The sequence below is a fragment of the Gadus chalcogrammus genome, chromosome 18 (genome assembly GCF_026213295.1).
Source record: "Gadus chalcogrammus isolate NIFS_2021 chromosome 18, NIFS_Gcha_1.0, whole genome shotgun sequence".
Lineage (NCBI taxonomy): Eukaryota > Metazoa > Chordata > Actinopteri > Gadiformes > Gadidae > Gadus > Gadus chalcogrammus.
The window spans coordinates 15851452-15870253 of record NC_079429.1 but is presented as its reverse complement, the minus strand read 5'-3'; the positions used below and the strand labels follow the sequence as shown (position 1 = coordinate 15870253).

General features: G+C 44.1%; 1 protein-coding gene across 4 annotated transcripts in view; it reads right to left on the bottom strand.

Annotated features, from left to right (window-relative positions):
• The window catches only part of LOC130371544 (ATP-citrate synthase-like), a 28652-nt gene extending 11818 nt beyond the window's left edge, over nucleotides 1–16834 (bottom strand). For 3 of the 4 annotated variants that reach the window (XM_056577355.1, XM_056577356.1, XM_056577357.1), the window contains exons 1-12: nucleotides 16686–16834; nucleotides 13395–13578; nucleotides 11688–11810; nucleotides 9182–9244; nucleotides 8709–8899; nucleotides 6486–6565; nucleotides 6056–6186; nucleotides 2876–2994; nucleotides 1874–2010; nucleotides 1166–1227; nucleotides 543–660; nucleotides 142–296 (exon numbers count right to left, since the gene is read on the bottom strand). In XM_056577355.1, the coding sequence (XP_056433330.1) occupies nucleotides 142–296; nucleotides 543–660; nucleotides 1166–1227; nucleotides 1874–2010; nucleotides 2876–2994; nucleotides 6056–6186; nucleotides 6486–6565; nucleotides 8709–8899; nucleotides 9182–9244; nucleotides 11688–11810; nucleotides 13395–13553 (1338 nt within the window). In that variant the 5' untranslated portion in view covers nucleotides 13554–13578; nucleotides 16686–16834. The remainder of the gene's footprint in view (nucleotides 1–141; nucleotides 297–542; nucleotides 661–1165; nucleotides 1228–1873; nucleotides 2011–2875; nucleotides 2995–6055; nucleotides 6187–6485; nucleotides 6566–8708; nucleotides 8900–9181; nucleotides 9245–11687; nucleotides 11811–13394; nucleotides 13579–16685) is intronic. The other variant, XM_056577358.1, reaches the window with a different exon arrangement.
• Nucleotides 16835–18802: the final 1968 nt, after the last annotated feature.

The following is an 18802-nucleotide window of genomic DNA, read 5'->3' as shown; positions in this document are numbered from 1 at the left end:
GCTGTGACACAGGTGCTTTTACATATATGCACATGTTAAGCATTTGTACAGAGACCCCTTTAAGTCGATCTCAACCAAACTTAAGGTAGCTAGTGTAAACACGTTGGTTTTCCAGCGCGACGTGGTGCTAACTGGACATACCACTGCGTTGCAGCCGGCGTTGAGAAGGAAGTTGGCAGTGTGGGCGTCCATCGGGGGCTGGTTGGGGATTGGTCGGTGGCCCATCGCCATGCCAACGATGGCCGTCATGTGGGTCTCCGTTCCGAAAACGTGGATGGGGATTCCGGTCGTTTTCCCTGAAACATTGAAAACATACAATTAGCATTTAAAACCCTTCTGGTTCAAATCAATTTTAAGGTCCAAAACTACGGAACTCTAAATTGTATCAATGCAACAAGCAACGTGAAAAACATTAACACATGGTATTGATTTCATGGTAATAAAAGCTATTTATTACTTTATTATTTTTTCTCCCAAATAGTGGCGATACATCCATAACAGCAGCACATCAAATTAATATAAACTTGTATTGTCCTCCTCACCCACTTCCCCCATCACCCTCAGGCCCTCCTGATAGTTGGGACCTCCGCGACGCACAAAGATGGTGACCTCGTGTTCCTTCAGGGGCCCCTGGTAGTCCTTGATGGCCCTGACGATGCCCTGAGGCCCCAGAACCCCACGTTACCTCATGTCACCAGCACACCCACAACGTCACGGAAACAATAGGTCTCTTTTGAAACTACCCCAAAATACACCCATTTAGTTTTTTACAAACGGATATACAGTTAAAAAAGGACATCCATTAGAGATATATGTACCAAAAGAATAATGCATGTGATATACTCAGCATATATAATGCGCTGCGATTCAAATATATTTCCCTAATTGTCCATTGGGATTAATAAAGTACGTCTTATCTTAACAACCAATATAGTCATAGAACGACACATTTGAACCTCCAAACCATGACCCAATACCAGCGATGGAGAGTCCATATCCCCAGCAAACATGTTGTTTCACAAACACATGAGCACGCCAAAGAAAACAACCACTTTGCCCCAACACTTTACATCCTTACATAACCGTTATATAACCGAGCATGCCTGGTTAAATATAGCATTTACGTGTGAAGTGTCCCGTACAAACAAGTGTTGGAAGGACTCACTTTAAAGGTGGCGGCCACGTTGGTGAAGTTGGCAATGCTTCCGCCAATGATGAGGACCTTTCCTGCAAGGACAACAGATGAACCACGCAAGAGTCAGATCAGGACTGGTGGCAACCAGACCACCAGAAAGGGTTTCACGTCTCATATCGGCACAAACGACATGAATCATATTTTTTTAACGGAGCGAAACACATGAATGTAGCACGTCTTTATAGTTTTCATTCATTCAATTCTGGTTTAAGCTACAATTCACAAAATACATTTTCGCATCAATCAGACACGCCGTGAAAACCAACTTGGAATAACACTGCTTAGAACAGGACCAACAGAAGTCTATTTGTATAGACTGCAATGTATGTTGCTTTGTGTTGCTATGTATGGATACAAGGATCCAATACAAGCAACCGTTTGTGTAACTCTAAACACCAAGGCAGCTCAGCATCTGAGGAGGCTATTGTTGCCAATGCGTGCTTGCTTGAAAAAACTAAAGAATAGGAGCTTAAAGCTCATGGGCAAGGAAACAGACACAATGCTCCTAGTGAAGGAGACGAGTCGAGGGTTAGCGGCTGCTCCACGGACGCCCTCCTCCCAGCATGCATCAGGCAGAGATACAGCCTCTTTCAACAGGTACAAAGAAACAAAAACCGTATTTGTGTATACATGTAGATCCATTAACTAATCTGTATTGCCATCAGAGGCCCGGCCCACCTTGCGGGTGCTTCTCGCGTGTGATGAGGGACAGGATGGTCTTGGCGTAGTCGTAGGTCTGCTGCTCGCTGGGGGCGCCCGAGTACTCGCCGTAGTTGGCCAGCTCGTCCACGCCGCCCAGGTCACAGATGGTGTCGCTGAGGGGTCACATGGGACAGACAGGGTTACGCGGGGTCCCCACAAGAGCCAGATCTGGCCGGATCCACGCAGGCTAACGGCCGGGTACACAGAAACTAACAATTAACAATTAACTGTTTAACCAACAATAATAACCCAACATAAACATTCTCCCTCCATTGTCCACGAAAGACGGCAAAGTATTGCGGTAGAGAAGACCGCTCTTGCACTCCTGTTTGGTGATAGGCTGCTAGACGTGAGACACTGCAATGTGATTGGCAACTAAAGGTGGGATGCTGCATTCTGATTGGCTGCTAGAGATGAGACCCACAAGGCGTTTGTATTTGTTTAATAATATTTTCTATGCCAGTGATCTCAGGCTTGACCGAGCAGCAAATCCCCCCAGCATGCTTGGTGCTTCAGTATGGCCCAATGTCATAGATAATGAGTGTTCTCCTGCAGCTATGAGAGGTACTCCCTTCTTCCCAAAGGGCTTCTTTAGCATCCTTCTTTAATTAATAATCCATGGGTTCAGGGTTAAATAATTAGGAATGAAACTCATCATTTGAATGTGGGCCAGGGGAGGTCTTGCTGGATCACACACACACGCACACACACAGCGCGCACACACACGCACGCAAGCATGCGCCTCCTGAATGGGTTAGTATGTTTTTTGCAGTGACATTTCAGGGAGATCAAACTAATATTAGTATTTTCACTACCTCATTATTATATATATTTTTCAGAATCAATTTCCTGTCCATCCAATAATTAAGCGCTGAAAAAAGTGTTTAATCACTAATTGGGCCAAGCCACCCCCTCTCAGACGAGGGACTTGTCCAGGAAACCAAACAGGAAGTGGAGTCCATCTATGGGCGGCCCTACCTGTAGACCACCGAGGCTCCGCCCCCGGCCACCATAGTCCAGATCCTCCCGCGGGGGTTCAGTAGGGTCAGCTTTAGGCTGGCGCCGCTCTTGGCGTCCAGGTCTGCGATGTAGGCCTCCTGTAGAGCACCAGGGACCCCAACAACACTGCTGTTAGTGCACTGGCTCTAGCCCCACCTCAGAGTGAAGAACACTAATGCACTGACAGGAGAGGAAGACCGACTGGAGGAAAACACCATGGATTTACCGACTGGATACGTCAAATGATCTACAATGTTTTCCACTCATCTTCACTTCCTAAATCTCCACATTTCGTCCTCTACATTCTACCCACTGTTCCAATACTTAGTGGCTAGTGAGCTAATTGAGAACCCTAGCATAAAATCATTGAGAAAGTTGTCCTCCAGCAACTTAATCACTTCCTGGCATCAACTTGTTGTTATGACACCTTACAATCAGGATTTCGACCCCTGCACAGCACTGAGACCGCCCTCATTAAAGTTGTAAACGACATCCGTCTTAACACAGACTCTGGCAAAACCTCAATACTAATGCTACTAGACCTCAGTGCTGCATTCGATACTGTAGACCATACAATACTTTTGGACAGGTTAGAAAACTGGGTGGGGCTTTCAGGCAGTCTTAAATTGGTTCAGATCCTACCTACAAAATAGGAACTACTTTGTTTCCATTGGCGACTTTGTATCAGAATCAACCAACGTGATGTGTGGAGTCCCACAAGGTTCGATCTTAGGACCCTCTTTATTCAACATCTACATGCTCCCACTAGGGCAAATCATGCAAAATAACAATATTGACCATCATTGCTATGCTGATGACACGCAAATCTATGTATCGCTATCACCAAATGACTATCGGCCCATAGATCTGCTGTGCCAGTGCATTGAGCAAGTGAAAGACTGGATGTGCCGAAATTTCCTTCAGCTAAATGAGGATAAAACAGAGATGATTGTATTTGGTGCTAAAACGGAAAGGCTTAAAGTAACCCAACACCTTCACTCTCTGTCCCTGAAAACCTCAATCAAAGCCAGAAATCTAGGGGTTATCATGGATTCTGATTTACATTTCGAAAGTCACATCAAATCAGTTACAAAATCTGCATATTATCACCTTAAAAATGTAGTAAGACTTAGAGGGCTCATGTCCTCCGAAGACTTACAAAAACTTGTACATGCCTTTATCACTAGTAAGCTTGACTACTGCAATGGTCTCCTTACAGTTCTCCCAAAACAAACTAAGGAAGCTTCAGCTTGTTCAGAATGCTGCTGCCAGAGTTTTAACAAAGACCAAAAAATTTGAACATAATACACCAATTCTTAAATCGTTACATTGGCTTCCTGTAGGTCAGAGAATTGATTTTAAAATCATGTTGCTAACCTATAAATCCCTACATGGTTTAGGCCCAAAATATTTAACTGATATGCTTCCACTACATAAGCCTTCTAGAACACTAAGATCTTCTGAGACCAATCTGTTAATTATCCCCAGAGTAAACACGAAACATGGGAAAGCAGGATTTAGTTACTATGCAACAAATAGCTGGAATAAACTCCCTGAGGATTTAAGACTTGCCCCAACTCTGAGTACCTTTAAAACAAGATTGAAGACTTTTATGTTTGCTTTAGCTTTCTGCTAAATCTTAAATACTTTGCCTTTATTTTACTAAAATGCCTTTTTAACTTTCCCTTTATTTTCTATTTTTACCAGAAAAATACATGATCTGATACCAGAGAGAAAGGATAAGGGTTTGAGACCAATAATCACTGAATATACGAAGAATTGTGTTTAACTCTTTTGAGAAGAGGTGTATAAGGGTTAGAGTCCTGAGTTTGTATTTGTATAAGGGTTAGAGTCCTGAGTTTGTATTTGTGTAAGGGTTAGAGTCCTGAGTTTGTATTTGTATAAGGGTTAGAGTCCCGAGTTTGTTTGTATAAGGGTTAGAGTCCTGAATTTGTATTTGTATAAGGGTTAGAGTCCTGAGTTTGTATTTGTGTAAGGGTTAGAGTCCTGAGTTTGTTTGTATAAGGGTTAGAGTCCTGAGTTTGTATTTGTGTAAGGGTTAGAGTCCTGAGTTTGTATTTGTATAAGGGTTAGAGTCCTGAGTTTGTTTGTATAAGGGTTAGAGTCCTGAGTTTGTATTTGTATAAGGGTTAGAGTCCTGAGTTTGTGTGTGGGTGGAATTCTGAGACCGAGCTGTCTGGGTCCGTCTGGGTTAGAGTCCTAGAATCTGGATTGGAGTTCCAGAGAAAGGACCAAGTTCCTTTAGGTCGGGTTGTAGTCCTGACTTGGGTTCCAGAGAGACTGTTGATCTGATCTTCAATACATTGCACTTTCAATTTTACTTACTAAAAAGCCTTTTTAACTTTCAATTTAATTTTCTCTTAAATACATTGCACTTTCTATTTTACTCATTTCTTTGCATATGTTTTCTTTTACTTATCTATTATTTTATTTTATTGTATGACAATGTTTATATGTGAAGCACTTTGAGTCTGCCTCGTGTATGAAAAGTGCTATATAAATAAAGTTGCCTTGCCTTGCCTAAATAAGCAGCCTAAAGTAGCCAAGGAAGCATCATCGGACAGAGGATGCATCAAGTGCTTGGGCAACAGCATGTCTCGACGTTGCTTGACATAAACCCAGGAAATGCTTTGGGAGGTTGTTACAGGCCCAGATTACACAAGGCCACACCATTGCCTGTTGATGTGTCAATTAGTTTTTTGCATTTTCTCCAGCACGGTAAGACATTGCATAACATAACAGTGGCGCCTCTTATACAAATATTTCCCTGGCAGCGCAATGCCAAGGTAAAACCTATGCAAATATAGGCAAATAGTGACATTAAGCAGCTCAGTACGTGTATTGAGTGAAAGTTGATCAGCCAAAATGAAAAGGTCTAGCATATCATGCTGACCTTTATTCACATGGGAAGCAAATGGATAGGTTTTCAAAGACAGTGTCATCCAAACATCAATAAAGCTCAAATAAAGCCTGAATTGCCGCTTTGGTAAATGTATCAATAATTGACAGGATTTTGGGAAATAGCTTTGCCAAATTAATTTGTATAATATTGTATAAAATAAACACTTAGAATAGACTCTGCTTACAGCTAGTGTTAGCAGAGTCTCCAGTATCAACTCGATCTGAGTGCCTCCATACCTCTGGGTAGGCCTCTCGGCCAAACGGTGGGGGGAACTCCACATCTCCCCACTTGGCCTTACAGATGTAATCGGCCGTCGCGTCGATTTTAGCGGCCATGTCCAGGACGTACACCCCGTCTCCAGTCACCACTGGCAAGAGTTGGAAAAAATATGTTTCCCATTACTTAGTGATCATCTATTGGTCAATTCTTCAACCGCATCCAGTCGTTTAAAAGAAAAACTTGAAGGAGGCAATGATACTATGAAAATGAAACCATTAGTTATAGGTAATTCATAACTAATTTATTTTACAACAATGGATTTCATGTTAAAATTATCCTCAACGCTGACCAAATGCTGGTCCCTTTAAGCTCCCAGTTCCCATCTGTTGAATTTCAACGCAAGACTTTGATCTTGAAATGACCGATCCGGAAGGCTCCGACTCTTACCCAGTGGGTTGATCTCCAGGTAGGTGAAGTACAGATCTTCATAGAGGTTGAAGAGGCCCACGATGAAACTAGCCAGCACTCTAGAAGGCAAAACAACAAGTTTGGGTTAGAAGATGCATAAATTTATCTGAATTTGGTGTTAGAAGACAAGACCAGACCACATCTACAAAAATCAATTCAGAAGTTTGGTTTAAAAGAATCCAGAGACTCTACTCCACGTCCTGGCACCTCTGCTGTCTAAGAATAAGTACCACCTAGAGAGAATTACACACCTCACCTGAACGCACCCTCTAGAGACCATAACACACCCTGTTCTAACCCCACCACCCAGAGACCTTAACTAACCCTGCCGTAACCCCACCACCCAGAGAACATAACACACCCTACCCTAACCCCACCACCCAGAGACCTTAACTAACCCTGCCGTAACCCCACCACCCAGAGAACCTAACACACCCTACCGTAACCCCACCACCTAGAGACCTTAACACACCCTAACCCCACCACCTAGAGACCTTAACACACCCTGACCCCACCACCTAGAGACCTTAACACACCCTAACCCCACCACCTAGAGACCTTAACACACCCTAACCCCACCACCTAGAGACCTAAACACACCCTACCCTAACCCCACCACCTAGAGACCTTAACACACCCTACCCTAACCCCACCACCTAGAGACCTTAACACACCCTACCCTAACCCCACCACCTAGAGACCTTAACACACCCTACACTAACCCCACCACCTAGAGACCTTAACACACCCTACCCTAACCCCACCACCTAGAGACCTTAAAACACCCTACCCTAACCCCACCACCTAGAGACCTTAACACACCCTACACTAACCCCACCACCTAGAGACCTTAACACACCCTACACTAACCCCACCACCTAGAGACCTTAACACACCCTACACTAACCCCACCACCTAGAGACCTTAACACACCCTACACTAACCCCACCACCTAGAGACCTTAACACACCCTACACTAACCCCACCACCTAGAGACCTTAACACACCCTACACTAACCCCACCACCTAGAGACCTTAACACACCCTACCCTAACCCCACCACCTAGAGACCTTAACACACCCTACCCTAACCCCACCACCTAGAGACCTTAACACACCCTATACTAACCCCACCACCTAGAGACCTTAACACACACTATACTAACCCCACCACCTAGAGAAAATAACACACCCTACACTAACCCCACCACCTAGAGAACATAACACACCCTACCCTAACCCCACCACCTAGAGACCTTAACACACACTAACCCCACCACCTAGAGACCTTAACACACCCTATACTAACCCCACCAGCTAGAGAAAATAACACACCCTACCCTAACCCCACCACCTAGAGAACATAACACACCCTACCCTAACCCCACCACCTAGAGACCTTAACACACCCTACCCTAACCCCACCACCTAGAGACCTTAACACACCCTACCCTAACCCCACCACCTAGAGACCTTAACACACCCTACACTAACCCCACCACCTAGAGACCTTAACACACCCTACACTAACCCCACCACCTAGAGACCTTAACACACCCTACACTAACCCCACCACCTAGAGACCTTAACACGCCTTGGAGGTACCAAAGGCTCCACTGTTCACCTAATATGATCTACATGCCAACCTTGGCTTCTTCTCTCCCATCTCCTGCAACCACAGTGTCTCCAATGAACGCTTCCAGCACCTAGCTACCTCCCACGTCCCCCAGGTACAGAGTACAAAACAACCCTAGACTTCCTCGTTAAGGAACAGGGAGTGAAAGGGAGGAACACCAACTAGAAATAAGAGTAGTTGGTATCCATTTTGAAGGAGGTCAGTGTGTTCTCGTAGCAGAAGCATAGGAGGAACAGGAAACTCATTCGAGGACATTGGCTAGGCATCCTACTACTGCTAAGACCGGCTACAATAAGAAGACATGCGTTGCAGTTCAGAGTTAGGCTACGGGTTGGGGCCCAAGGAGCTACAACTAGAAATATGAAGTCCTGCTATAAGGGCAATGGGAGAACTGTACACAGAGAAAAGGTCCCGAGTTCATCTCCCACTTTGTGTTCAGTAAGGTTCGACCCCCCAATGACCACAGCCTAGCCTGTAGGCATCCCTGTGCAAGACGCCCCTTTACGACGCAACACTCCTCAATGACATGTATCTAATGTTTGAGGTGAGACGTCCCATGGACGTACCCCTTCTTCTCCTCGCTGACGTGCGCCAGGAGCTTCTCCGTGACCTGCTCCTCGCTGAGCTTGTCGTCCACGGGGACCAGCAGGCGCTCGGCCTTGGCGTCCACGTCGCCCACCTCCACGCCGCCCTCGTGGTGGAAGAGAATGTAGTCGCCCTCCCGCGCCGCGTACACGCAGACGTAGAACTCGTCACTCTGAACACACACACACACACACACACATAAAATATAAAAATAGCCCTCTAAACCACACTTGCATGAATGTTACGTAACCTACAGACAATGTTTTATACGAGAATATGAATATTCTTTTGAGTTGATAAGCCATTGTTTTTTTTTCTTAATTGATGACCCATTGAAATAACCATCATTAAAATATGTATAAATAATTATATAAATGTTACCATTATAAATATTTTCTTACTACGAAGATAAACAAACTATTATTTGTGTCAGTGGTGAGTGTGTGCTCCTCACCTGGGCGTGCTCCACAAACGGCTCTATGAGGAAGTTCTTCAGCACACCTTTGGCCTTGGCAACCTGGAAAGAACAAAAAGAACCCTATAGAAAAGCTGAGGGACCACAGGAATGTTTGCTCAACCTGATATAAGGGCTACTGGCTGACTAGAGAATAACAAGTGTGCCGAGTCATATATTCATCCCCCTCCTCTTGATGTCTTAGGCACACTTAATAACGCCTATAGCATTCAGCAGTCGAGTGGAGGACCCACAATGCATCACTGTGGTACCTCGCCTTGGCCTGGTTTACACAAGTGATTTGGAGCTAAATTGTTGTCTGTTGTGAGTTCTCGATGTAAAGAGCGGTTTTCTCTTTTGAAACAGGCAGGAAAGGTTGCACGAGAAACGTTCTTGTCTAGACAAAATCACCCACATTGTCAAGACACATGCCAAGTTCAAACTTTTCCAGTCGATCAACAATATAAAGCCAGGGGCCGATGTCCTATGCAAATCTATCTGAAACACTTCCGTTCTGACTTTTGTTACAATCGATGATTCCTTGTAATGTATTTACCAAACATAATATCCCACATTATCCAAAGCAATGTCAACCTGTCCACCAAGTGAACGGATACATTTGAAAAAAAAAAAGCAGAAAAAAAAAACGTCTGTGTAAAACGTCTGCTCAAATGACTCAATAATAAACATGCAACCCATACAATGGAGAACAGATGTGATGAAGGGGGGGGCAGGGGTGTGCTCCTATAGTGTTGTTTCCTAATCTGCATGCTTAGAATAAGATTTACTGTATATCCACGGCAGCAGAGGCTAAGTCAACAATGTGTACGATAGCAGAGGTGCCAAAGCCCTCCACATACAGTGTGTGTGGGTATGTCAAGTTATTTGTACAGCCCTTGATCACAGTTACAATCTCAAAGGGCTCACATAATACGACACCCCGAAACCTAAGCCCTCTGAGGCACAAAACTAAGAGGAAGACCTCCTTCCAGGGATGGGTAGAGAAGGTGGCGACACACAGTTTATGGGCAGACATATAAAGCTCACAAAAAACAAAGTAGGGGATAAGGGTTTAAGAATGAGAAACTGTAGATTAGTTACACACCATCAATGAGGGCTTGGAAAGGCGGGAGGTTTGTACTGAATAACAAATAAATCAATAGACAAAATGTCCATCCTGCTGATGTCCGAAGAAGAGGGAAGGAGATAGCGCTTTAATTGAAAACTGTTATGCAATGTCAAACAGGAAGCATGCAATGAGGACCAACACTAGCGTGAGTGAAACCTTAGAGTCAGGTTGCCGTTACTCGTTCCCCCTTGGGGACTAGAATAGATGTCCCTGACATTGGCAGGCCTCCACCTCTGACCCGGCTCAGCTAAACATACCATCAGTCTCTGGTAGTCCAGGAACTAGCATGATGCCTCACCCAGCAGCAGGCCTGGGTACTGAGGTAGACTACACCTCAACAAGGCCGCCTGGAGCGCTCTTCCATTACATGAGTGGCATAGGTAGAACCCGAGACTGGTGCTCCTGGGTTCAGAGCACGGCCCCGGTTTACATTTCCATTATTTGGGACAGTGTGGTAGAAGGCGTTGGTATTATTCATTGTCAAACCAGTTATAACGTCAAACAAATCGCTGAGCCCTGACTAGAGTATAGATGACACTGGAGAGTTTGCCTCTGGGTCTCGCTGGGGAGCAGGAACTAGCTGGCGTCTGACAGAAGCGGGAGGGGCGTCACCCTTTGACAATTGCTTATGGAACAATTACTTATCCCTCATAATTAAATCAATCTAACCTCATTTGACGGGACATAACTGTGAAACACAGCAAGACCAGACCTAGCAGAGTTGGGACAGACACAAAATACATTTTTTTTGTTTGTGTTGTGCTACAAATATGAACTTCTAGGTTTAGGTTCAAATAGAGCTGACATTTATTTGCGTATGTCCATTACACACTCGGTTAATACTTGGGTATGGAACTCTAAGGGACACGGACATGAACGGGAGAGCATACACAAATAAGATCAAATACCGTGTTTGATCAGACACACAATGCATGAAGCATTGGACGGAAGCAATTACAATGGAGACCTATGTTGAGCATTGGTAGTCATTTATTAAAACACATACCCATCATTACCTATTATTATTTGAATGCTCTGGTGCTAAATTTGATGTACACAAATGTTTGTGGATTACTTTTGAATTCAAAGAAGAATCAATTGTATCATCCAAAAACATCTGTAGCAATTTGTATATAAAGGCACATTTCAAGACAATATAATAATCCACAATATACCTACATATATACCATATGCAACATATTTCTATTTGAAATGTGCTCTTAAAGCTAGCCTTTATTAGAGTGGGCAGAGTTTGGAGAGAGAAGACTAGAAACTTCATGAAATCCGAAACCACACTAACTTTGAGCAGGAAGTTCTACCTGACCTGGAGAAACATTGAAATTGCTGAGAACAAGCAGAAGTATGATTTGAGCTCACCATAGTCTCCTTCATCAGGCGGCTCTTGACCCAGTCCTTGACCCCCGGCAGGTCCAGGTTGATGCCAACCAGGCCCAGCTTCCCCCTGCGCTTGATCAACTGGTCTGGCTTCACCACCAACTTCTGCACCAGGACACAAGACAGCATGGAGTCAGAGGAGAGAACACCAGAGAACACCCTAGTGTATAAACAGAAGAAAAACTGGAGAACCTCATTGGATAGTAACAGACAGAACACTAGAGAACATCATAGAAAATAAATCTTTCAGTATGGGTGCAGAGTCCAGATACAGAGCTTATCAGGGCTATACTTGTCTTGAAAGTCAAGCAGTCATAACCAGGATGAGGGGATCACAAAAGAGATATGGAGAGTTTGGAGATGCTCTTTGCTGCTCTCTCCCCTTTCCTGAACCCTGCGATCTGCAATGTGTTCGTTCAGTCGATGCTATCGAGTGGACGTTTCTGAATTCAGAGGAGTAGGGAGACCGATGTCGTCACGGGTCAGCACATTTACTCTTTTAGTTGAGTCTGTGGTTAGTGATGTTCTAAGCGCAAATACATTTTTGCAGTTGTCGATTATTTGAAAACGTACTTTGGCCGTGTTCTGTGAATATTCTAGAACACTCCGGGGGCTCCGGCGGGAGTCCTTGAGCTCTATATCCAAATAATATCATACTATACATATAGTAGATATAGATATCCATATCATAATATATATATTATCACGGCCAAAAGCTGTGTGAGCCTCCAGACGATATTTTGAATCTCAAACGACTGCGTCGGGTACTCCGACGTCTCTGGTTCTTCCACGTCCACATCAATCTGAACCACGGAACCATGACATGGACGAGAAAGGGATTGTCGCCCGCAATTGCTGACCGCCGGAGCCCCGCTGCCGAGGCACCACCGCCTCCGCGCTGCCCGCTGACGAGGGCAGCGGGCAGTGCCGTGCCTCGGTCCCGCAGCGGTGGTGCTCCGCGTCGGTGGTGCTCCGCGTCGGTGGTGCCTCGTGGCAGTGGGCATCGGGGCCCCGGCGGGAGACAATCGCTGGCAACGATCCCTTTCTCCTCCATGTCGTGGTACATGTTCTCCAGGGAGACAAAGTCAAAGTTCCTTTCCCCCAATTCCTTCTCAACCATGGCTGAGATAACCCCCACTACAGTCTCGTTGTGGAAATAGAAGAGACGTCAAAGAACCTAGGGGGGGCTAGGGGAACTCATATTAATGTTAGAAAACCTCAAAGTGAGATTTTCATGCCATGGAACCTTCGATGACCCGTCTCTTTGTTCACTGTCTAACCCCTAACTGAACCTAAATGACCATGTCTCTATTCACTGTCTAACCCCTACCTGAACCTAAATGACCATGTCTCTATTCACTGTCTAGCCCCTACCTGCTCCTTAATGACCCGTTTCTGTGTTCACTGTCTAACCCCTACCTGCTCCTTAATGACCCGTCCCTGTGTTCACTGTCTAACCCCTACCTGCTCCTTAATGACCCGTCCCTGTGTTCACTCTCTAACCCCTACCTGCTCCTTAATGACCCGTCCCTGTGTTCACTGTCTAACCCCTACCTGCTCCTTAATGACCCGTTTCTGTGTTCACTGTCTAACCCCTACCTGCTCCTTAATGACCCGTCCCTGTGTTCACTGTCTAACCCCTACCTGCTCCTTAATGACCCGTCCCTGTGTTCACTGTCTAACCCTTACCTCGGTGAGCAGCCAGGGGTGCTCCTGGGTGAGGCGCTCCCAGTCCGTCTCCGTGGTAACGTTAGCATAGCGGAAGCGGTTCTGCACAGCAGCGGCGGTGCAGATGTACTTGTAGAGGAACTCCTTCCCCGTCTGCTCTGAGATGGCCTTGGCGGACATGACAGCGCTGGGTGGCACGAGGGACCTGGAGATAGAGATCAGAGTGTTTTTAACCCAGTTGACTTGAAGCTCGCCAACCAACAGAGTCCTTGCAGCAACAAAGGTTAATCATCTCAACCTACCGGTCAGTCTACACAGACACAAAGCCCATAAAATGTCAGAACTTTAATTATTTGTATTTAACATCACAACAGCAGCAAGGTGTTTGGCAAGAGCTTGTCTAGAGACACAACATTGATGAGGATTATAACCGCAAAGGCTGTTCGCAAAGGTAAACTGCCACAAAAACCTTGGGACTCTTCCGGAAGTGTGGTATACAACCATGAGCCGTTAGGCTAGCCTTGGTTGGCCTGAACAAATAGCTTAATTGCAGAGTAGACGTGAAGGCCAGGAAGATTTCATTGCGCTGTACTTTGCTGTGGGAATAAACAAATGAGGACGCAGACGAATGCATTAGTACTGCTGCCTGAGACAAAAGACCTTTTAAAATGAGACCTTTACCAACAACGTAATTACATATGGACAGCAAGTCCAGGCCAATGATAAATTCATTAGTGGTCAGCTTTGGGACAGTTAGGTATATAGGGAATAGGGATAGGTTTTCGGGGGGGCTGATCACTCTATGAAACCACAAAAAAACAACCTCCAACACAAGGTTAATAACGCAAGTATTATTGAGTATACAGGATCCTTCCATCCAGATCAGTCATTCTAGTCATGGTCTGATGCCAGTTCCTCTTTCTCTGTACAATTCTACTTCTTTCAGCAGCCTAAAACTGCACGCTAACAACATTTAAGGTGTTGGCTGGATCCTAGCATGAATAATTGTAGTTTTATCAAGGGACTAGGCTGTAACTACACATAATCATACCTTGCCACTGGTTAAACCCAAAATGTGTTACCAATGGTAAGTATAAGTGAATAATCGGTTTAATGCATTGATTAGTGGAGGTTCTAATTTTTGATAAATATCAAATGTAATAATTGAATAACTTAAGCATTTATGTGTTGTCATCCCGGTCTATTTAAAATAAATGGAGATTTGACAATACAATTATGACCATTTATCTTTCCATGGAACCGGATACTGTTGCATTGTGTCCTTCCATGTCCTCTTACGTAATATAGTATTGGGAGGTGCAAGTTCAAATATTTTTCATGACACCACCAAACTTCCTTTGGTCAACAAACTATAGCCTTTGGATATATACACATATAATTAAACGTACCCTACAGACAGAGGCTGACTCTTAAAGATGTACCTTTTTGTTGGATCAAGCAGAAATTCTGATTTGTGAGACTTGACTATGGTTCAATATTTAGCTCAAATATTGAATGCAATATTGAATATTGAAGGTAGTGCACAACAAACATATGTGAGATGGGATCTGGGTATCAGCAAAGTATAAGTGTTGTTGCATTATAAAAAAAAATTGGAATATGATGTGTTACATGCATAGACTATAAAATATGTTGCATGTTATCCAAGCCAAGACAATTGTGGTATAATGGCAAAAAACTCACAATGCAATTTAGATATGACAATGTTGAGTCCAGAAGAGCAGGTCAGGTAATAAGAACGGTTATTTTTTTGCGCAATTTCAGATACTGCTAGATAACTTGATTTGATTGTACAGCTACAATAATATATCCCAATCACACACACACACAATCACATACAGTCGTACTTGCAGTGTTGACATTCCACCTCTGACATTGCAGATTGTTGTCAGACCAGCTGTGCAACCTTATCACTGCCAAAAGTCTGCCTTGCTCTCACCCAAGTTAATTGCTAATGGTCTGCCTACCCTCTAGTGAAACTTCAAATTGAACGTTACATACAATAAATGAAAACTTGTTTAACACACACACACACACCTTTACCTGTTCGTCTCATCATGCATTCGATTTGAGAGATGGTTTATGAAAGGACAAAACAAAAGGATGGCCACATCCCCACAGAACGAGTAGGGCAGCCAAGCGCTGTCCTAGACGTCAACACCCATTATCCCTCCAGATGTCAAGAGTATTTGGCCAGCAATAATCCATGAAACAAATCCATTGTCTGTGTGCATTTAGCCGTGTAAAATGTCGGACGTTGCGCTCTCCCACTGGCTGACCATCCGCATTGACCTCAGACATAAGACCAGGGCACTTTACTCATCTTCCCAACTTCAGGAGGACTCTATGGCATCTTCCAAGTTCAGGTTAACGATACAGCATAAAAAAACAACTGTTAGTAGCCCAGTACCCGCACCGTATGGGACGGAAACCTTCCCAAGTTATAACAAACCTGTCAACTATTATCTTAAATACTTGACAGGAGAAAGATAGGTTTAAAACGTCTGAGGAATAACCAATGCTGACGAACTAAACCGATTTAGCATTATGTCTATGAAAGCCGAAATAGTCACAAATCCGGATGAAATAACTGCAGATGTAATCTATATTCAGGCCAGAGTTGGTTTAAACTAGTAAACATAACATGCATACGTTTTTGCTGCGTTGGAGTCTTGGAGATGGGCAAGTCCAGGGGTGAGGTTAGAGATGGTTAAGTTTAGTCATAAGGTTAGAGATGGGTACGTCTAGGAGTCAGGTTAGATATGGTTTGGTTTAGTCATCGGGTTACAGATGGGCAAGTCCAGGAGTCAGGTTAGAGATGGTTTTGTTAAGTCATAAGGGTAGAGATGATTCCGTTTAGTCATCAGGTTAGATATGGACAGGTCCATAGGTCAGGTTAGAGATGGTTTAGTTAAGTCATACGGTTAGAGATGGCCAAATCCAGGAGTCAGGATAGAGATGGAATAGTTAAGTCATCAGGTTAGAAATGGTTCAGTTTAGCTACTAGGTAGTGTGCCATATCATTAAGGTTAAATGACATTTAGTAGTTAAACGTTGACAGTCAAGCCTAGGCATCAGTTTAGAGATGGTCAACTTAAAGTGTTAAAATTCGAGATGCATCACAGTGACGTTAACCCTGTCTCACTGCGATGAGAGTGGATGCTACCATTAGCCTAGCTTAGCAATGAACTATGCAGTCAGGCTGGGGAACTTCCCAGGCTCTCATCTCACAGCAGCAATAGACTGAGAACTGAACAAGTCGTAAAAACAATACAAATAAGAAAACATTACCTTGTGTATTAACGTTATCAGTTTGGGTTAAATAAGCGATAGGGGCAAAGGTGTCGCGTCCTCTTGGCTATCCAGACACTAATGAAACACGCCAGTGGGTCGCACCATAATCTGGCGACCGATGACACGTCCGCCGTGCGAGCCCATTGGCTATGACGCAAACACGTGCAATATAAGCCACGCCCCCTGTCTTTATATTAAGAGACGACCCTGTCAAACACAAATAGAATGGAGCACTTCCTCTACAGTCACAAAATATACTAATGTATAAAGGAGTGTGAATTGGCTTTAACAAAGCGAGAAGAAAGTCTAATTTGTCAATATAAAATCGGCAATTTCTTTATATAATATTGCCCTGAAAAATTAAGTCACACACTTATATGCATATATGTATATACAAAAACAAGTTGAGAATGTATAAAATAACAAGAAACAAACAATTTTTTGAATCTTTTTCTCTATACTGTAAAGTTTATGCATTATCCTGTATTACGAAAGTTAACCTGACGATGGATACTGATATTTCTAGAGCAACCCAAGTTCCACACAAAGACCAGGGCATAAAAAAAAACGCACGATGTTACAGTAAAAGAAAAGTTTATTTTTTCCAAGAGAATAAAAGCATTGCATGTCTCTACAGAACAACACTGATGTGTTTAAAATCGTAACACAGATCAGCGATGGAACCACATCGATTCCACCCAATAACGTTATACTTGGAGGTGGGATGACCGCTTGGGATTGGCGGGACAAACCAAACGTGCATGACGGGTAGGTTTTTACCAATAGTGGGCTTGTCCGAGGATGATTCACTTAACGACAGTCTAACTGATTGGCGGGGGCTGGGGGGGGGGGGGGTAATCATTCGAGGTGCTTAAAAAACAAACAAAAAAAAACAGGGTTCAGGCGTGTGGGTAGGTAAGGGGGGAGGAGACGTTTCAGCTTGCAAGATGACATTACTGGTTCAGTCAGGAGAACATGTATAACCTGACCAGTGCCTTGTAGAGAACAACAAGACCGGTTCCGTCATTTAAAACAAAAGGATCATTTGAGCAGGAACGCGGCCTTTTGGTGTACAGAGCTTTGTATGGCCTCAGAAAAAAACCTACTAGAGGCTGCCACTGAAGCCATCTCCTGGACACGAGTTTGGCTCGTTTTCAGAAACAAAAATATAAAAATCAAATACGAGGACAAAGAAGAGATTTCAATTTCAGCCGAATTAAGACGAAAGCAAAATGCAGAAAGGTCAAAAGAAAGGGAAGGCCATACATTGTGGCACTGAGCTGTCTTCAGTGTGAATATACATTAAATATAAATAGGGACATTAAACACAGAAGAGGATCCTAAATACCGATCTCGTTTACATTCCAAAAAAGCCTGAATCGATACTAGACACATAACCCTGCAGTTTGATCCTGCAGTCTGCAGGAAAACAAACAGTCAACAAGCATACCCCACACACACACACACTCACGCACGCACAAACTCTGACACCCCACACATGCACACGCACACGGGCAGTGGGGGTTTCCCCAATAATATGAAGTCCAGTCAGTTTAGAAAGAGTCGAGTGAAATTAAAAGTGAAAACATCCGTAAATTTGGTCTGATCAAGTATAGAGCAGCAGTTTTACTAATTTAGAATCTGTCCCCAGTTTAACAAAATAAATGAGGAAAGCAGTAGTATTATTTTGGCAACCGCATAGGTAAACTTAAACTCGACCACATATATGGCAAGACATCAACCGGGCACTGGCATGACCTCAACCTGTGGTATGATCTCACCCAGACACTGGTAAGAGGTCACACAGACTCTGGCATGACATCCTCCCAGAGTCAAGTGTGACATCATCCCAGTATAGTGTGACATCATCCCAGAGTGTGGTGTGACATCATCCAAACCCTAGCGGGACCTCATCCTGTGCTTTAGTGAAGTAAAGCATCTCCTCCGTAGAGTTTGTTCATTTTTCTTTTAAAAAGCCCTGCACCACACGTCAGTAATGATGTGAAGATGTGATGATGAGTCCGTAGGAGCAGAAAACGGTGACCCTTGACCCCAGCCAGGACACAGGAACGACAGAGTGGAGGGGGGGGGAGGGGAGGGGGGGGGGGGGGAGG